This window comes from Streptopelia decaocto, assembly GCF_964273445.1.
Source record: "Streptopelia decaocto genome assembly, chromosome: 17".
NCBI lineage: Eukaryota > Metazoa > Chordata > Aves > Columbiformes > Columbidae > Streptopelia > Streptopelia decaocto.
The window spans coordinates 10,708,951-10,727,930 of NC_138672.1; the positions used below are offsets into that span (position 1 = coordinate 10,708,951).

Genomic DNA, 18,980 nt, shown 5'->3' on the forward strand with positions numbered 1-18,980 from the left:
GGGTGCTTTATTTTTCTGACTCACTTTTCCATCTGTAAAAAGATGATAGAGATCATCTGACCTCAGCAAGTTTGTTTTCACAACACACTTCTAGGATTTATGTAGTGCACACTTGTTACAGTAGTGAGTACCCAAGAAGGTCCAATACTACATGAGTAGTTTTGCTTTTTACCAGGCTTTGGATTGCCCAGAAAATAAGGTTGGTGGGAAAACAGACACGCTGAATGTGAAAGATAAAAATATTGATTTGGTTCTTAATAGTTTAATAACATGCGGTTTGTATAGTATAAATTGGCCTTTTTGTGTTATCGGCAAAGGGACCAAGAGTTGCATGGGAACTCTGTTCTTCAGAGATGACCTGTTACAGGACCGTGTCACGTGGACTGGAGATGCTTGCCCTTCTCTTGCCAGTGCTGTAGCTGTTTTATAGGGCTGAGACTTCATCATATAGAGATGTCTTTAAGTAAAAATACGTAAACTTGTTTCACAGGAGTCCATGGGCAAAAGTTCTGATGGGAAATCATATGTGATCACTGGGAGCTGGAATCAGAAATCTCCACACTTCCAATTTGTAAATGAAGAAACACCAAAAGGTATGAACTTGGCCAGAGCAAATGACTCGCATAGTGGACGTCAGGTCAGTTCTCTTTTCTAAGATGAATCCCACAGGAAGACCTTTGTCACGCTATGGGCCGTATTGTCAGCGGGAGGCTGTAGAGGTGTGGGGACAGGATGCAGGTGCTTTGTGCACCATTAGAGCTTCTGAAGAATCCCATAGAGAATCGCACTAAATGACTGTTGCAGTTTTTGTCTTTGCTTAGTTTCTGTGGTCAGTTCAGATTTATCTGAATCCAGGTTTTTAATTAAAAAATGAGACAGATTCCTGTACCTATGAAGATGGAAGTAAAACGCTCCCAGCTGTAACCTGAAAATAGCTGATGCTGCATTGCCCTCGAGTGCTGAAACAGATCTGTCATCACTTCTTTTAAGATGTCAGCTGAATTATCATCTTTTCAATCTGTTGTCACAGTTGCGTGCCAAGGGTTGGGGAAGTTAATGGGAACTGACTGGGCCAAGTCATAAAAGTCAGCTGCTGGGTCCAGTCTGCTGCTGGATTAAATGCCATCCTACCTGAAGGACAAAATTTATCACTTAGCACCAGAAGAGATCTCACGGATCACTGAGCCCAGTGGCCGCCTCTTGGAGCATCATACTGTATAGTCAGTTTTCTGAATCTCACAGCTGAGATGCTCTTAAATGCTGCCATTAATGTGGTGGGACTTAAGTGTTGTCTGAGTAACTTCTGAAAACACGAAACCAACTAAAATGTAAGTAGGCTAGATGGCAAGAGGTCTGCACTGGGGAGTTAAGTATACAGATCCTTTATAATGTTCAAGGAAGATCTTTGTATACATTTCAGTAGGATTTGGAAAAGCAAAATTTTAATTCTCTTTAACAAGGTCATTTTCTGGGCCTGAAGATGCCTGGACCCCTTCCTGTGTAACCTCAGCTGGGTGTTCCTGCTCCATGCGGGGATTGCACTGGATGAGCTTTCCAGGGCCCCTCCAACCCCTGACATGCTGGGATTCTGTGATTCATTCTGTGAAAAAATTATATTCTGCAAAAAGTTTCTGTTCTTTCCCGTTACGAGGAAAGCGGTTATGGACAACTGTGTTTCAAATATTTCCTTCAATACTATTGCATTGCTTTTTTCTCTCTAGATAAAGTGCTGTTCATGACTACGGCTGTGGATTTGGTGATAACTGAGGTTCAGGAACCTGTTCGGTTCATTCTGGAGACTAAAGTCAGAGTTTGTTCACCTAATGAGCGATTGTTCTGGCCCTTCAGCAAACGCAGCTCTACTGAAAATTTTTTCCTAAAATTGAAACAGGTAACGCTTTAAAAATAAACAAATAATCTCCGGTTAATTTGGGATTTGGCGAGGTTTTTCAAAGATAATCTGTTGTTCAAAAATAACTGCAGTATGGTCAGTTATATAGTTTCGAGACTTGAGAGGTTTATGGTATAATGCGGAATAAATATAAATGCATTGGAGGTAAAGATGAATTGTAGCTATTAGTGCCTGTTGGCGGGTCAGAATTTCACTATGGTGTTTCTCCCTGTGGTGAGTAAAACCTTCGTTAATAGAATGTTAATATGTCAACATCCTGCTCCTGACTCAGAGGTACAGTACACACTCCTCAGTTTCGGAAAGCTGTCCTTCCCGATGCCGGTCACCGCCGGCGGCCTCAAGTGCCTGTAAAAGCTGCATGTCCTCATTTCGGAGAAAATTCTGACAGCTTTGATGAGGCTGCAAAGTTACATAGTGGCTCATGGATCTTCCAGCCAAGCCACAGCAATAAACGGAACGGTGGATTTATCTGCAGACTCGGGCTATGCTGAGAGCTGCTCACTTGAGGGTATAGCAGCGTAAGTATGTAAAATTAAAGATTAAGAGAAAAAAAAGGCTTTAATATAATCCTGGTGACAAATAATCCAACTTGTTTTCTTAGACGAGCAAACATCCACCTCAAATTAGAGGGGAAAAATAAATATATTTTGGGAAAGTCTATTTTCCCCCTTGTGCATATTTGGGAACATGTTTCACACATACCCCAAGCTGACCCCGGGGGAAAAAAATGCAGCAAACCACAAAAAATCCCCAGAACTTTTAAAAAACTGTTTTCTCCAACTTGCTGTTTTACCCAATCTGCTGAAAAGGAAAGGATGCTTCCCGTCCAGGGTATTTGTAATAATGGGAGAAGACAATAACTTGGTCTCAAAATAAGGCTGGAAAGTTGAAGGTCCGTGTTGCTGAAGAGATGAGGTACTTGAAGGAGCTGCCGTTCTGCTTTAGGAATTATTGTTCTGAAATGAGGGTTGTGTTTAAAGCAATGGAAATAGAAGCAAAACCCACCGTGGGTGTGGGGGCTCTCTCAAGGTTTAGTCATTCTGGGCACAGCCCAAAGGGACAAGATTGGCTCCTGCTGCCTTGACAAGTGCTCTTCTTTAGAGAGGTTTGAGTGCGATAAGAGACTGTTCTTCGTTCTTTTTGCACTTGTCCTAAAGTGCTCACAACTAATGGCATTTTGGTAGTAACAAAGATGAGGTTCACTAAGCATTATTTCAGTGTATGACCTATTTTTTATGTAAAATATGAATAAACATTTTGGAAACTTTCCTTCAAAATTTAAAGTGGAAAAACTCTTCATGGATGAGATCAGCCTTTTTATGGAGGATATTTTTGAGGTGGAACATTGAGATTTCGAACAGTTAAGGCTGTTGGGCTATAAATACTCCGCAGCCTCCAAAAGGTGCCTGTTCTGTTTGGTGGTTTAAAGGAAGCTTATCTTACTTTGCTAATTCTGTATCTTTTGTCTGACCAAATTCACAGGCTTTGGGACTTATCTCAGCTAATTCTCTTTCTTGCACAGGCGCTGTCAGGTTGTCCAACTTGCAGTGTTTACTAATGGAAGATTATCAAAATTCATAGTGGAAGCAACAAATATAGAATGTACTGCCTGATAAGCCTGGAAGGGAAACCTGTTTCTATGGACTCATGATTAGTCTATTAAAAATACAGCTGTTGTAGAGCTGGCTTATCGTACTTTGGCAGTGTTTCTTTATTCGGAAATGGTGAAAGCAGAAGGATTTTACTTGCTCAGATTACATTTAGTGATTTAGTCATTTTTAGGTTTGATGCATTTCTCTTCATTTTCAATACTCCAAAGGATCAAACTGAGCACTGGGAGCTTAGTGTTGAGTATAATTATAAATCTCATTTCCCTCTTTTTTTACCTTCCCTTTTCTACTCTCTATTTTTATGCATTTATGAAAAAAATGTTCTAAATCCTTGTACTGTATTAAAACTTGAGAACCACTTGACAAAGGAAAATGTTCCTTTAAAGGAAAGGAAGGTATCAAAGCATTGAAAATTAAGGAGAAAACAGGGCCACATAATAGTCTTCGGGACTCAACAGTTTGTGTTCCTGCAGCTGTGTATACACAGATACCCTTGACTCGAAAACATCCCTGAAGACAATTGCCATGGTGGAGAAATAAATATGAACAATTTTTATTAAAACTCTTCTTTAGCCACCATCAGTATCCCCAGGAAGTTAGAGAGATAAATTAGACACAATTTTTAAGATTTGGCTTTTAATTTTCTGCTAATCTTTACAACAAGGCAGAGTTATTTCGTCTTGAGGAACCTTCCTCTCTTAGACCATTTGTTGGACAGGTGCATTTACAGCTTTACAAAAATCTGTGCCTTTGTGTCCAGTCCATTTCTGGTTGAAAAGATGAGCTCCCTGTGCCACTTCTGCTGCGTCTGTCCCAGGTCTTCGTGCCCTTTGGGTGCAGGATGCCCGCGGCTGCTCTGGGCGCTGGGGACAGAAGCACGTGCAGGATGCACCGAGTTGCTGTGGGGACCGAACAGTCCGCGCTGTAGAACGGGCTGCAAACTGTTTCTCAGCTCTCCTGCTCCAGGAAGAGAAGGCAGAGCCTTGGGAGGCAATCTGGGTGTTCGTATGGCTTTTCTCAGGAAAATGGAACTTCTTGTTTCCTAGATAAAGCAAAAGGACAGAAAGAATAACTCGGACACCTTATATGAAGTTGTGTGCCTAGAAAGCGAATCGGAAAGGGAGAGAAGAAAAACTACAGCAAGTCCCTCTCTTCGTCTGCCCCAGTCGGGGTCACAGGGCTCCATGATCCCTTCTCCTCCCGAGGATGATGAAGAGGAAGGTAAGAAGTGGGTTGCATGTTCTGTGTGCTTCAAAAGAAAGGGCAGTCAGTCTATAACGTAGTTATGAAATGTGTCGGGTCCTTTCCAATCAGAATCTGGCCTGTTGATGGTTTTGTTTTTCTTGCTCCAGTTCTGTGAGTGTTCAGTAACCGGTACCCCTGCATTCCTGGCGCAGCCTCTCCCTTGTCTGACACTTGGAGTTTGTGCTTTTCTCAGCCCAGGCCTCACAAAGCCTCTGCTGTGATATATTTGGAACAATGTGAAAAGAGGCTGCTAAAAATTTGGGATTATCATGTAGCTTCTGCCCCTCCCTGAGCAGCTGTGAACGCATTCGAGAGTAAAAATGAGAAGCTGATATTATTTGGAAATAGAAGCAAGCAGCGTGTTTTAGTGAAGACGAGTGTAGACATCTGTAATACATAAAACTATACCAGGACCTGCCCAGCTTGGAACTTAATGTGTTTTCAAGATCTTTTTCTTGCTTTTTAAAAATTCTCTTAAACCAAAATATGGACTAGTTCTGAGTTTATAAACACCTGGCCTTACAGCTCTGAGCTGCAACGCAGACGACTTGAGTTGCTGCGTTTTTACTTTTTCTGCTGGCCTTCTATGTGGCCTTGGGTGAATTGGTTCACTTCTGTGCTTTCATTGCCCTTTTGAGGGGAGGGTTGGTTTGAAAATGAACTCCTTTGCAAGGTGTCATTCATTAGCAATCTGACCATCTCCAATGACCAAGTTTCCACAACCTCTCTGGGCCCTTGCATCAGTTTGGCCATCCTCATGCTAAACTTTTCATTTCTGACTTTTAACCAGAATTTCATGTCTTGCTGCTGGTTTCCCGTCTCTTGTCCCATCACTGTGGGAAGAGGCCACTGCTGCCTCCTCCGAGCCGAGCGCACAAGTGCTGCGGCCGGGGTGAGGAGCAGCTCTCACCACGCACGGCACGCGGAGGAGAGCAACGGTGAATCTGGAGAGCGACGGCTGCCGAGCTCACGGCGTCTCTTCTGTTCTCTTGGCAGACAACGATGAGCCGCTCTTAAGTGGTTCTGGCGATGTTTCCAAAGAGTGCGCAGAAAAAATCCTTGAGACGTGGGGAGATCTGCTGTCCAAATGGTGAGTGGTAAAATCACGGTCTGAAAACGACAATTCTGAATATTCTCAGTCTGTTTTCTCCTTCTGCTCAGAGGTTTTGTTATTTCCAGAAGCCGGCTGAGATGGATTTAGTCTTCTTTCATCCCCATGACTCCCCTTATTCACTGGCTTCACGTTTTCTGATTTATTCAGGGAGTGTTTGAAATATTTTCAGTTTTGAGTGCAAGTTTAAATACCGTATAAAAATTCACGTATGCTGTCTCTTTAGGTGGTTCTCTCTTAAAATGAATATTTTACTCATCTCTGAGTTTCACTGGGATTTTTGTTAAAGAAAAACCTAATCCAAGTAGCATAAAAAAAGGCATCCCTTCCTTTGTCTTTATTTTGCACAGATCACTTCCAGTCCTCTTTGTAATTCTGATGTACTTCCCAGCCAGTTTTTCCTGCAGCTGTCATGTCTTAGGCACTGTAGCTTAAGAATGTGGGAGATTTGTACTTGGATAGCAAAGATGCTTTTCCTCCCCTGCAGGAAGATGCTGCGGAGCCTGCCAAGAAGGAAGAACATGGGCTCTTCTGGTTTTTTCCTAGAAAATGCCAATTTACAAGAAAAGCGTTTCTTGCCAGTCAAGTTGCTAATGCAACACCTGTCCTCCTTTCATGAAGGATCTTTTGTTCATCTTGAAGTAGCCTGAGCCGTTCTAAGAAACTGATGCTGATTATTGTGAAATTCAGTTGGTTTTTAGTTTACTCTTTTTTTCCCCGAAGGGGGCTGACAGGCACCACATCAGATGGAGCTCAGACGTGCTCCATCCCCACTCTGGCTTTAGGTGCTGCCTTCTGCTTCCTTGTGTCGCTGAGAAGCAGGGCAAGGGCTGTACAGCAAATCGAAGCTCTGAGGCACAGGACAGCAGAGATTAGAATAAGTTATGCACTTTAGACGAAAAGTATTGATGTGACCACTTAAACAGGATTCTCTTTAATTTAAAGTTATAACAATTTCACATTATTTTTTTCCATAATTACTTAGTACTGATTTGAATAAGTACTTTTGCACGAATATATTGAGCTAATTTGCTGGGAGAGTGACCATCAGCAATGGACAGTCCGTAAGCAGGGGAAGGCTGTGGGCAAACGAGATATGATCCCTTCGTCTCCTGGACGTGTAGAAACACCTTGAGCAGATGAGCTCTGTGCATCTGCTGCTGTGAGAGGGTCTCGTTGAACCTGAATTTGTTTGTAATTCTTCTGAGGGCTCAAAGACAACGAAGCCGCCTGACTGCATGCGGTGTTCTGGCAGCCCTGAGCGGGTACCGAGCGCTGCTGCTGGCACCGGCTCCAATAGGTGTTAAAGGGCTTTCCTTCTTAACTAAACCCCAGTATTTGGAAGTAATGATCCTTGAGGTTTTAACATAAGAGGATTCAAAATCATAAAGATCAGAGTTCACGTAGTCTTATGCTAGGTTTTTAGAATCCTGTAATTAGATTTTTATAGCAATTAAACATGCATTGGTATTTTGTGATTTCTAAATAATATTTGGCTCGTGTTTCCTAACTGCTGAGTCACACAATTTTTCTCCTTTCAAAATAGTTTGGAAGAACCTGGAAGTGTGTGGCTTTTAGTCTACGGCCATGCAGATCCTGTCTGTATTCATTTGAATTACTGTTGTGCTTACTCTGATCTGACACAAAGGCAAAGAAGTTTTATTGGCCTTAGCTGAATAACCACGTGAGATCCGTCACTCTGCGTCCTGCTTTCTGTCCTCTCCCCGGAGGTCCCTTGGCTGTGGCTCTGCAGAGCAGAACACGCTGCTGCACATATTCTCGGTTCGGTGCAGTTTGAGCCTGCGATCTTACACAGTGTGGGATCTGTCCTCCGGTTTTGTGCAGTGTTTTGGTTCGTTGAGCGGTTCATAACATATGTTTATATTATATTTAAATGTAATAGGAATCAAGGAAAGCGTTTGGAAAGTGCTTCTCCAAATCTGTTTTATTTCATAACTTGAATTTCACTTAATCTGGCAACATATGGACTGTCTTGAAATTCCTGTCATTTGACATGTCTGATGGTACACGTCAGTCGTTGCTCATGTACTCGGTTATTTGTGTTTGGTTGATAGTAACGGTCCCTTTACGCACACGCAGGCACCTCAACCTGAGCGTGCGGCCGAAGCCGCTGTCGGCGCTGGTGCGGAGCGGGGTCCCCGAGGCGCTGCGGGGGGAGGTCTGGCAGCTGCTGGCGGGGTGTCACAACAACGACCACCTGGTGGAGAAGTACCGCATCCTCATCACCAAGGTACAGTGCCTGTTTTTCACCTCTTTCCCCCCACGCACATCTGAAGGAACGAAAGCACAGAGGCCTGGGGGCGTGTACCCTCGCGCTGGAACGCTCCTGAGCGTATCTCCATACAGAGGATCAGGTAGCGAGGAGAATTCAGTCCCCTCGTCAACAAAAAGCCCTCACACGCAGGGCTGCTGGTGGCATTATCTCTATTTAGAGTGCTTTCTTTTTAGTAGTCCTGATTCTGTTTTGCTCAGATGAGTTCCGAGTTAGTTTGTCAAAAATTAGTATTCTATTAATTGCTTTCATAATTAACAGAGATTCAGGGAGCTCATTTCCTTTGCTTGTTTGGATTTCCTGAATGAAAGCTGAATTTTGCTGTATTGTCTTAACATTTATGCTAAAAATCCAACGCCAGTTAAAATCGCAGCCTTTTTTGATAGAAAAAACAGAACACTTTGGACATTTTTGCTCTAGACAGCAGCTTTTTAACTTATGTTGAATGCCGACCTCAGTAACATAGGAAAAGAAAATAATATATATACAGACATCATTCGGTGTTTCTCAAAGTTCTAGAGGAACAAATGGGTCACGAAATGTCCCTCCCTTAATCAGAAAACCAATCTGTTAATTTGGATTTGACCATTATAGGTATGTTGTATTTTAGTGCTTTCATCAAACATGCAAGTCTAGAAGGACTATATTAGAAATTATTAATGATGCAACTTTAGTACAAATATAACAGAAATTAATTATTCACCAGTTAAAAAGGCAGAACAACTGAATCAGCCTTTATGTATCTGTGTTCTGATGGCACAGATTCGTAAGGAGCAATTAAAGACCTTATTTTGTGGGCAAGAGGGCTTCTGAAATTAAACTCTGTTCCTGCTGGAATCATGCAGGAAGGATCCTACGTGATTTGAATGAATCATGTTAGATTAGCTAAAAATGTTTTGCCATAAGTACTTTCACACACTTATTGAATATAGAAGAAACTTGATCTGAATTTCTTCGTGGTGTTACATGTGTTGTAGAGCTGTAACTTGGATTTTATGGCGAATAAATCATACAAATAATGTGGAGGTTGAGTGCTCTGGCAAGGAGTGTATCACAGTTACTCCTGTTGTGTTGTTTTAATTGCCTAGTGAGTCGCTGACAGTGTCACTTGTTCCTCTGTTTCAGTGTTTTGGTATCAGAATGGAAAAGATGATCTCTTTGTGGCACAGTTGGTGACACATACTGCTACTATTTGTGAGCTAGAAAGGCATCGTGTAACGATTCATTTTTAAATCTGTGAAACCTTTCCACTCGTTTGCATTTGGCAGAGACAAAGGAAACAACCTGGATCTAATGTACTGGGAGCAGCTCTGGAGAGGCAGCGGCAGGCAGGCGGGCTGGCCAGCGCCGTGTTCTGCACAGGACCGGCCGCCCCGGTGCTCGCCAGCACCGACACTAATGATGGAGTAAAACAGGGAAAGAAAACGAGCACTGAATGAGCGTTCTCAGCCGAGGCGTGTGCTGGACTGCCCGCCTGCGGCAGCAACCAGCTCAGGAAGATGCTGTCTCCTAAACCTGGACGCACCTCTTAGCCCATTGTTGAGGCTGCCGGCCTTGTTGTGACTGAAATGGCAACGGCACCCGAACGTCTCTGCAGACGGGCAGATGGGTGCTGGGAGGGAAGTCTCTGGTTGGTTTGCAGTGGAACTGTGATTTCTTCAATTGCAGGCAGCGGAACAAGCGTGAGGTTTCAAAAAAGGTTATCGGTGTGGAAGTAAGAAAGATGCAAATAGGCAAAGAATACACAATTATTTGTGAGGCTGATGGGAACTTGAATTCAAGACCCAGGAAACGTTTGCAGACCCATTGTATATAGCATATGCTAACAGGAAAAGAAGTCTGGATTGTCCTTTGGCCTTCATTTATTAAATTTTCTTGCCTTTTATAGATTTTTTTGACAATTTAGTAGTTCTAATGTGACTCTTACTGCTCTGAAAACACCAGCTCAGTTATAGTCAGTATGCAGCAATGCGGGAGTAAACATGTCTGGGGAAAAAATATTTGTTAGTTGTGTGAAGGCAAGGGTCTCTTGCAATATATTGCTTTGCCATCCTTGTAATGCTTCACCATGGTTTTGCTTGTCAGTAATCCACGTTCATCTCTGGCAAGCGAGCAGTGATGTGCGTTACCAAGCGTTGAGGATGGTTTGTGTGAGAGCTGCTGTGCCGTAGTGCAGCAGCACAGCGGTGGGTGCAGAACCTTTGCTCTCCAGTGCAGGCGATGCCGCGAAGGCGGGTTGAGCGCCCCTGCTCCAGCGCCCCTGCTCTCTTCACATTGACCTCTGTTCCTGTAGCTGCATTTAATTTCCGTCAGGCTTTTCGTGACTCCGTGTGGCAGCACAGTCCCAAATTAATAAGGGTCTGTGGTGGCAGCTGCTTCGAACGCTTCTGGCCTCTTCCAGGGATTCTTCTCCCTTGTGAGCAGGGCGGTGGATGCAGGAGCCCCAGGATTTCTTGTGGTGTTTGCCTCCCTGTGCAGTTCTGGCCCCGGGTGCTCGGCACATCTGTAGGTTTTGCTTTCTTTTGCAAATTACCTGCTGCACGGGTAGTTCCTTATGTACCGTTGATGTGTGGCTACTGAATGATTGAAAAGGAAACATCTTTTGTTGTGTTCTGCCACTGAATGCTGTGTCTGGGTCTCTTCTTGAATCTGACTTGCACCTCAAGGTGTGCACATTGCATTCTAGTCATCATGACAGTATTAATTATTTGCTCCTTATTTCTTTGCTAAACATGAGCTGGGTTTTTTATACTCTGTGCTTTTGTTATTGTAGTAGTGTCTAAATTTCACCATTGTAGTGCTTCCACAAATTACTTCTGAGAATTTGCACACCATCTGTGTGCAGTAATAAAGCTTTCAGCAGCTCCAGATTGCCGCGCTCGTGCTGGGGAGTGTGGCTGAAAGCCAGCCCGATGAATTAAGGTCATGTCCCTACTGGGGACAGAAAGCAAACTCTAGGTAAAACGATCTAGACAATCCCTTTGAGAGGCATCTGCTCCCGGTAGGACTTTGGCAATCATGGTTATGGCTGTAAATCTTCAGGCTTCCAGCCTCTCAGAGGCGGGAGGAGAGACAAGGGGACTCGGGCAAGGTATTAACGGGCACCTGCAGGAAAATACTTAATGATGGAAAGCATTGTGGAGTAGAAAACTTGTGAAGCAAGCCACACGGCTTAAAAAAACCCCAACAAAACAAACAGCAAAAAACACACACAAAAAAAAAACCCAAAAAACAAAAGCAACCCCTCAGAAAACCAGGATACAAAGCAAAATAGACAGTAGCCACTTTTCAGACGAGGTTTTACAAAAGGTTCAATGCAATCTCTCAGATCAGTGGCGATCTCAGCGGAGGAGCACTTCATAACACCAACATTTTAGGAGCCTGACATTTACAATATTGAGGAGAAAATAAAAGGTTTTAGCTATAGGTCTGTGTGGGAGGAAGTAATGTTGAAAGGAGAAAAAAAATACAAACTGTTGTGCCAGATAAATGCACTATATTAAGCAAATTATGACATGAGAGGGACATACATCTTGTGGCACAAATAAAATAAAGTAATCCGGTGGCGGCAGGAGTATCCTGGAATGTTGCCCTGGGGTCACCGTTTCTGGTAGAGACTGTGGGCCTGCTAAGAAATTAATTTGCTCCAGTTTTGCTTATAGCAAGACTCTTGCTGCCCACTTCCTCATCTTCCCACTGTTGTGTCTCCCCGAGCGGAGGATACAGTACACAGAAGCTCTACCAAATATACTCATCTGGCTTGGTGCAAATGATACTAGTTTTTAATGAAGAAATAGATTAAAATGTCACTACCATTATTTGATGGAATGTGTTGCTTCATCAGCAGCATAAAATGTAACAATGCTTTAGCTGTGGGTGGTTAACACGTATTTTCCACTTCTATCACAATCACATTTCCATATGTTCATATAAATTAAGAAGAATACATTTAATTTTCAGGAGTACAAAGAGCCATGATTGTGTACAATCAACTGAAATGGAACCTGCTGTCCATCCGTGAATCCCGGTGTAGGAAGGATGGTGTAGCTGTGCTGTCGATGTGCTTGAACCTCGACATCCCTTGTTTGATTAGTTTCGATCACGTGGTGATAAAAGTTTAATTATCTTCTGCAAGCAGTAGGTTTCCCAAGAGTTCTCATTGTAACTTTGAACGATTTCTTGAATACTTTTCAAAGTCTTAGATGAGGTTTTATTGTATAAGTGGGAGAAGTCTCTGCGACACGGAAATATTTTCAGTGTCTCACAGCCCTCAACCACCTGAACCAGGCGGTTTCATGTCCGGTGGTTCACCTGGTGGCGCTTGGCCGAAGAGATGGTGAGTCCGTCTCCAGTCACCTCCCGGTTCAGTTTCGCGCCCTTGGGCCACATCGGTCCGGGCTCTGGCGCAGGGAGAATTACCGGAGGCATCGCTGCTTTGGTGGGTGTTTGGAGCAAGCAGGACAAGTTGGCATGAACGTTGAATAGTTAACACTCCCAGCTTTGGAGAAACAATAGAATGTCAGTTAAAGGAAAAAACAGCCCGTCTCTCCTACAGAAATACCTGTCAGCTGGGTACAAGTTAATCTTGTAATAAAGATCGAACCAGTGAGGAGTCTTGATGCATCTTTTGCTTCAAAATTTCAGCAGCTAGATATTATTCTGGTCATTCTCGCTATTTCCAATACCACCTTGGTTTTATATCTATGATACACTTAAATATCAATGTATGTTATTTTCGTAAAGATGTTTATAATGTGTCTGTTCATGCCTAAGGATCCAGAAATACTATTTGAATCAATTGGTATGTAAGTCATTCTCTGCTTTGGAAAGGTAGATCGTTTTTCCTGCAATGATTCAATCATAGCTTGTTTTCTGTATAACCACAATACCCTTCCCTAAATTTAATTCAAAGTTTGTTTCCTAGCTACAGTTCTCGTACTTCCATTGCCACAATCAGGAACACCATGAATTATAACAAAACTGAAGTATGATAGTGAGGGGATCTTTGAGGGGTAAAGATAGGGCAGAATAAACAAGCTTTTGTTCTCAGGCTTTTGCATGAGAATAACTAAAAATCTGCCAAGTCATGCTGTTGTCCAGCAGAGATTTTGGACCAACACTAGTGTATTTTTTTTAACTCCATGCCAGCTAAAATCCCTAGCGTTGCAGTGTGATTGCTGTGGGATCCGTCCTTTTGCCTGCACTTCATTTCTCATTAGGTATCCCACAAAATGTTTCACTTAGCTTGACTGAACCCTTGGGTCTGTTGGTATAGGTTGAATTCAGTGTCTGGACTTGCTTGTAGGGACGCCAGTTGTGCGCTTTCATTTTTAACAAAAGGAGGTTAATTGCTGAAGAGCCTTCCTGCAGTCTCTTACTGGTTTGGATGGTTCAAGGACCAGTTCCCGTAGCGATGGGCCTGTCCTGGGCTGTGGAGAAGTCTGGAATGTCAGTTGGAGAATGAGCTTCCACATACCATGGAAAGGTGTTTTCCAGCATGTCAAGTGAGTCAGGCTCTCTTGACAAGCAAGATATGAGGATCCTGTGCTGCCATCTTCACCTGGGATGCATCAGAGAGGTTTTTCTGGTTAAATACGCGTGATGGTATTAGCTTACGGTGTGAATACAAGGTTAGGCGCTGTGTTGTGAATCGCATGTTTGTTCTCTGAACGTCGTGTTTTCTAGTCTGTCCTGGTGTAGGCTGTGCCGGGACTGTCGGGGATGGCGATGCCTTTGCGTCCCGTGTGTGTGTACACGGGAGGCGCTCACCCGCCTGGCCAACGTCTGGATTACTGCTGGGACGCAGTTCTCAGCTTTGCCCTTGGTTTCGGGTGTCTCCTAAACACCACACACTACACCTGGAATAAAGACACCCGTATTCCAGAATAAGTATTTCCCAAACGGGCTTGGATGGAAAAGCCTTAAACGATGACTAAATGTTTAAATTCCCGTCCTTGCTCCGTCCGGTTGTCATTTGCCGCGCAGACAGGTGCTGAGAGGAGGAGCCGGGGTGCGGTGGGTGTCTGTCTGTCTGTCTGCAGGAGCAGGGCGTGGGTGTGTGTCTGTCTGCAGGGCCGGGCTGTGCCAGGGCAGGGCTGCCCGCCGGGAGCGCCGGGAGCCCCTTTGTTTTCCCGGGGTCGCGCCGGGTGAGGCACCTACCGCCATCGGCCCCCGGGGAGATCGGCCCCCAGGGCGCCGTGCGCGGAACCCGCGTTCGGGCGCTGCCGCTGCCGGCCGGGGGCTGCGGCCCCGCTCCCCGCCGGGTCCCCGCCGCGCCGCGCCCTCCCCCGCGCTCCTGCCCGCCTCCCTCCCCTTCCTCCCGCCGTCCCCTCCCCCCGGCTCCGCATCGCCGCGGCCGGAGCACACGCCGCCCGTGCCGGCGCTCGGCCGAGGATGCTCCCGGGCTTTTGTTCCCCCGCGGCAGGTAGGGGCCGGGCGGCGGGGCCGGGCCGCGCCCCGGGCCGGGCGGGGGCGGCGGGGCGGCCGGGGGGCCGGAGCGGCGCGGGCCGGGAGAGGCGGCGAACAAAAGCGTCGTGCAAAATGGAGCCAGGAGAGGAGGGCTGGACCCCTTCCCCGCCGCGCATCCCTCCGCATGGATGGCCGGCGGCGGGGCTTTTCGCCCGGAAAACCTCCCCGCGCTGCCCCGCGCCGAGAGCGGGGGAGGCGGCGCAGCCGGAGCCGGCGGGAGCGGGGGCAGCGGCGGGGAGCGCTGAGCAGGGCGTGGGGATGGAGGTGAGAGAGGGAGGAGAGGCGGTTCTGTAAAACACTTTCCCCTTCTCTTCTGTCAGCGTTTGGGAGGACTCTCGTCCTGGCTCGGTGAAGGTTCCTTCTCCCTCTTCCCCCAACCCCTCTTCCCTCCTTGACGAGGCAGCCCACCCAGGGGGCTTGAATATCAGCCCTGTGCCGGGTGCGAAGTTGCTGACATGACGGCTGCCGGGTCCCGGTGCAGCGGTGGCGGCGGGGAGCCGGATTTAAAGGGGAATTGTGCTGCAGACAATGCACAGCAGCAGCATCTGGAGCGGCCCTGGGGACCGGAGCTCTGGTTTTGACATTGCTACACACACAGCACCAGCCGCAATGACAGCAGCTGCCTGGAGTGGCTGCAGGCAGCAGGCAGGAGCATGAAGTAAAGAGATCACTGCAGTGCTCAAGATGAACTCCTCTTTGGTTGGCAACCAGAGTGGCCGGCCGTTCTGTCTCCTGGCCATTAGCTATTTGGAGACCATCAATTTTTGCCTCCTGGAAGTGGTTATTATTGTGTTCCTCATGGTCCTGATTATTTCGGGCAACATTATTGTGATATTTGTCTTTCACTGTGCACCTCTGCTGAACCACCACACCACCAGCTACTTCATCCAGACTATGGCGTATGCTGACCTCCTGGTGGGCGTGAGCTGTCTGGTGCCTTCTTTGTCTCTGCTGCACTACCCTATTGTTTTAAGTGAGTCCTTGGTTTGCCAAATCTTTGGTTATGTGGTATCGGTGCTGAAGAGCGTCTCCATGGCCTCTTTAGCGTGCATTAGTATTGACAGATACATCGCCATCACGAAGCCGCTGACCTACAACACGCTCGTCACCCCATGGAGACTTCGGATCTGCATACTGATCATTTGGCTGTACTCCTGCCTGGTCTTCCTCCCCTCCTTTCGCTGGGGAAAGCCTGGATATCACGGGGATGTGTTTCAGTGGTGTGCCAGTTCCTGGAACACCGACCCCTATTTCACCCTCTTCATTGTGGTGATGCTCTATGCCCCAGCCGCTTTCATCGTCTGCTTCACGTACTTCAACATCTTCCGCATCTGCCAGCAGCACACCAAGGAGATCAACGAGAGGCGGGTGCGCTTCAGCTCTCAGGACGGGGAGGCCGGGGAGGCGCAGCCCTGCCCGGACAAGCGCTATGCCATGGTTCTCTTCCGCATCACCAGTGTCTTCTACATCCTCTGGTTGCCCTACATCATCTATTTTCTGCTGGAGAGCTCCAATGTCTATAGTAACCGCATCGCGTCCTTCTTGACCACTTGGCTTGCCATTAGCAACAGTTTCTGCAACTGTGTTATTTATAGTCTCTCCAACAGTGTCTTTCAGAAGGGGCTTAAGCGTCTCTCGGGGGCTATTTGTGCCTCTTGCGCTAGACAGAGGGTGGCTAAGGACTCCTCTACCTCTAGGAGCAAAAGATCTTCCAATGGATGTCATGTCTAAGACTCCTATCAGCTGGACTGGGAAGTGCAGGGACAATTCTGTAAATTGCAAAATAAGTTAATTATGATTTTAAGATGTCCAGATTTGCAAAAAGGTTTATGAGAAATGCTGCTGACATAGAAGAATCAGGAGCACATATCATTGTGGTTTCACTTCAAAAGGTTATTGCTGTGGAGGAGGCTGTGGAGTTTCACCTCCATGTGCATTTTTAAGAATAAAGCTGTATCTTGACACTTACCTCTCCAGCTGGTGTGACTGAATGGAGTGGGTGTCTGAGAGCTTCGGCAAAATGTAGTCTTTCTTACAGCTTTACTAGGTTCTTTTGAGATTCGTGCTTCACATGCAAATGATAGAGCTGAAGTGGAAATGTCACAGTATATGGTATATTACAGGGATTTTTTTAATATATGCCAAAGTATATTGACACAATGTTCCAGCGTTGTACAGAAGGGGCCAAACAATTTGTTTTCCAGTGCTACCTAGACAGGACTTCTAGAGCAGTAGTGAACAATGTGAACGTTTTAGTGTGAGCGCAGAGTTTCCCTGAGCCGTGAGCGCAGCGCTGTGACCTGAGCGGCTGCACGCTCAGCACCGATCCGGCTGCGCGCCCGCTGGGGACGCGCGTGTGCGATGAGCCTGGCGTCTGCATGCGCCTGTTTGTTGTGAAGTTACAAGAAAAACCTGCATCAGACCAAATTTAGCAGTTAAATAAAATGTGTTTTGATAAGCTAAGAGAAAATATATGTTGCTTTATGATACCAGAGTTGTGGCAGCTACTCAAGGATGATGCCAACATGTGAAAATTATTCTCCAACCAGTGGAGAAATGCCACGGTTTTGTATGTGGAAATTTTCTCAAGAACAACTTTAAAAATAACATGTCCCTTTTTTTTTTTTTAATCTAAATTCTTCTGATATTTTACATACTGGAACTTAAGGGGAAAGGAAAGAAAACAATTGTCTTCTAAACAGCTAAGGGAACTATGTTGTAAATTTAACTGTAGTATTTGAGTTATTCATAAGTGCACAGAGCTAAATCAGCGACATTTTTCTTCAGCCTTCATGGGATTAAAGATGGTTCGAATATAGCAGGAGCTAAATCCCATTGGCAAACGCGTATCTAACCGGTCAGAGGCAGGATCTGAGAAACAAAATCTCATTGACCGCAGCTTTTTCAAGCTAGCTTAGATGGAATATTTTTTGAGTACTGTAATGCTGTTAAGAAGGCAGTATGGCCCTCAAATTGCTTAGTTTTCCTAAAGAATATCCTTTTACTGATGCCTTGTTTGGAAAATGAAAGTGAACCGTGTGTTTCCGTACGGATGGATTACAGTCTGCATCGTCTGCTCTCCCCGCCCCTGGTGCCGGGGGGTCCTCGCACCCCAGCTCTGCTCCCAGAGCAGGTTTTACACTGGTACAGGGGGATTCTCGCAGAATTAGGAATGCAGAAATACTAGGGAAGAGTAGTTTGAGGTTTTTTAGAATTGGGGTAATTCTCTTGGCCAAAGGGAAGACGCTTGTTAAATGGTTTCAGGTCTACTGTTAGAGATCAAGATCATCCTCTTTCCTGTACTCTCCGCTGTCCCTGCCGCGAGCACAGCCGTTCCCTCCCCTGTGCTCTGTCTGCGGGCTTTGCCCCCCAGGATTCCTGTTCCTGGGGAGGACGGGGCAGAACCCCCACTCTTGCTGCCCAGTTTTGGTTTGAGAGCCCCGTTACAGGGCACGTCTAAGTCATATCTCAGTCTGCTTTCCATTTACTTCATCCATAGTTGAAACCTCTCAAGTTCCTCCTTAGTTCATCTGAAATTTTAAGAACAAAAGTATCTAAACCCCGAAGCCTTCAGGAGGACGTTTCGTGTTACCTGCCGCACTAAAGCAGAGCGGGGCCGGGGCTGCCGGGGCCGGGGCTGCCGCTGCCGTCCTGCCCGGCCGCGGCACGGGAGGCTTGTTCTGCAGAGCTCCTGCATCGCGACTTTGAGAGACACAACAGCCGGGGGGGTGAGTCACTGCTAAACGGTGTAATAAGCCCACAGCACATCGGCTGCCTAATTGTTCTCAAGGGTTCTGTGGGTATTATGGCAAAGTTGGGCTTTGGGGAACAGTTTAAGGCTTTTAGTCACTAATATCAAAGCCTCTGTGTGTGGTATTTTTGGAACAGCCTCTCAGGTAAACTCCCAATAGCTTTTCTCTGGCTCTTCACCTTATCTAAGATTTCCAAGTCTTTGAAGTGATGCAATCTATCATTAAAATAGCATTCGATTAAATTTAATAGAAGAAAAGAATCTGCTAGGACTAAAATCCTAAAAATGGCCGTTTGAGGTTTAAGTGGAAGCTGGAGAGCAAAGACTGTTGTTTTTTTTTATTTTGTGGCATGGATAGAGGTTTAATAGGAGCATTGTGTGCTGGGTTTTGAGAGTATGGAAGAGTTTAACGAGTGGCGAGGGGTCTCGAGCGTGGCGTAGGAACTGAAGTGGAGGTGGAGCTGAGCGTGGCGGGCGAGGCGCAGGTGCGGGTCCACACCTGCTGCTGGTGTTGGTTTGCCCGTTCCCGACAGCCAGGCCCTGGTTCCGCCGCCTTGCTCTTCTCACAGTCTTCATCGGCTCAGGTGGTT

General features: G+C 45.9%; 2 protein-coding genes across 2 annotated transcripts in view; both read left to right on the plus strand.

The window, feature by feature from the left end:
• The window catches only part of RABGAP1 (RAB GTPase activating protein 1), a 56,786-nt gene that overhangs the window by 14,365 nt on the left and 23,441 nt on the right, over positions 1-18,980 (plus strand). Inside the window, exons 9-13 of the mRNA XM_082067751.1 lie at positions 491-593; positions 1,722-1,891; positions 4,569-4,743; positions 5,764-5,857; positions 7,979-8,129. Of these exons, the coding sequence (XP_081923877.1) occupies positions 491-593; positions 1,722-1,891; positions 4,569-4,743; positions 5,764-5,857; positions 7,979-8,129 (693 nt within the window). The remainder of the gene's footprint in view (positions 1-490; positions 594-1,721; positions 1,892-4,568; positions 4,744-5,763; positions 5,858-7,978; positions 8,130-18,980) is intronic.
• On the plus strand, positions 14,554-17,196 carry GPR21 (G protein-coupled receptor 21). Its single transcript, XM_082067728.1, has 2 exons — positions 14,554-14,595; positions 14,960-17,196. Exon 2 carries the CDS (start codon positions 15,324-15,326, stop codon positions 16,368-16,370), a length of 1,047 nt encoding a protein of 348 aa, XP_081923854.1. The 5' UTR covers positions 14,554-14,595; positions 14,960-15,323; the 3' UTR covers positions 16,371-17,196.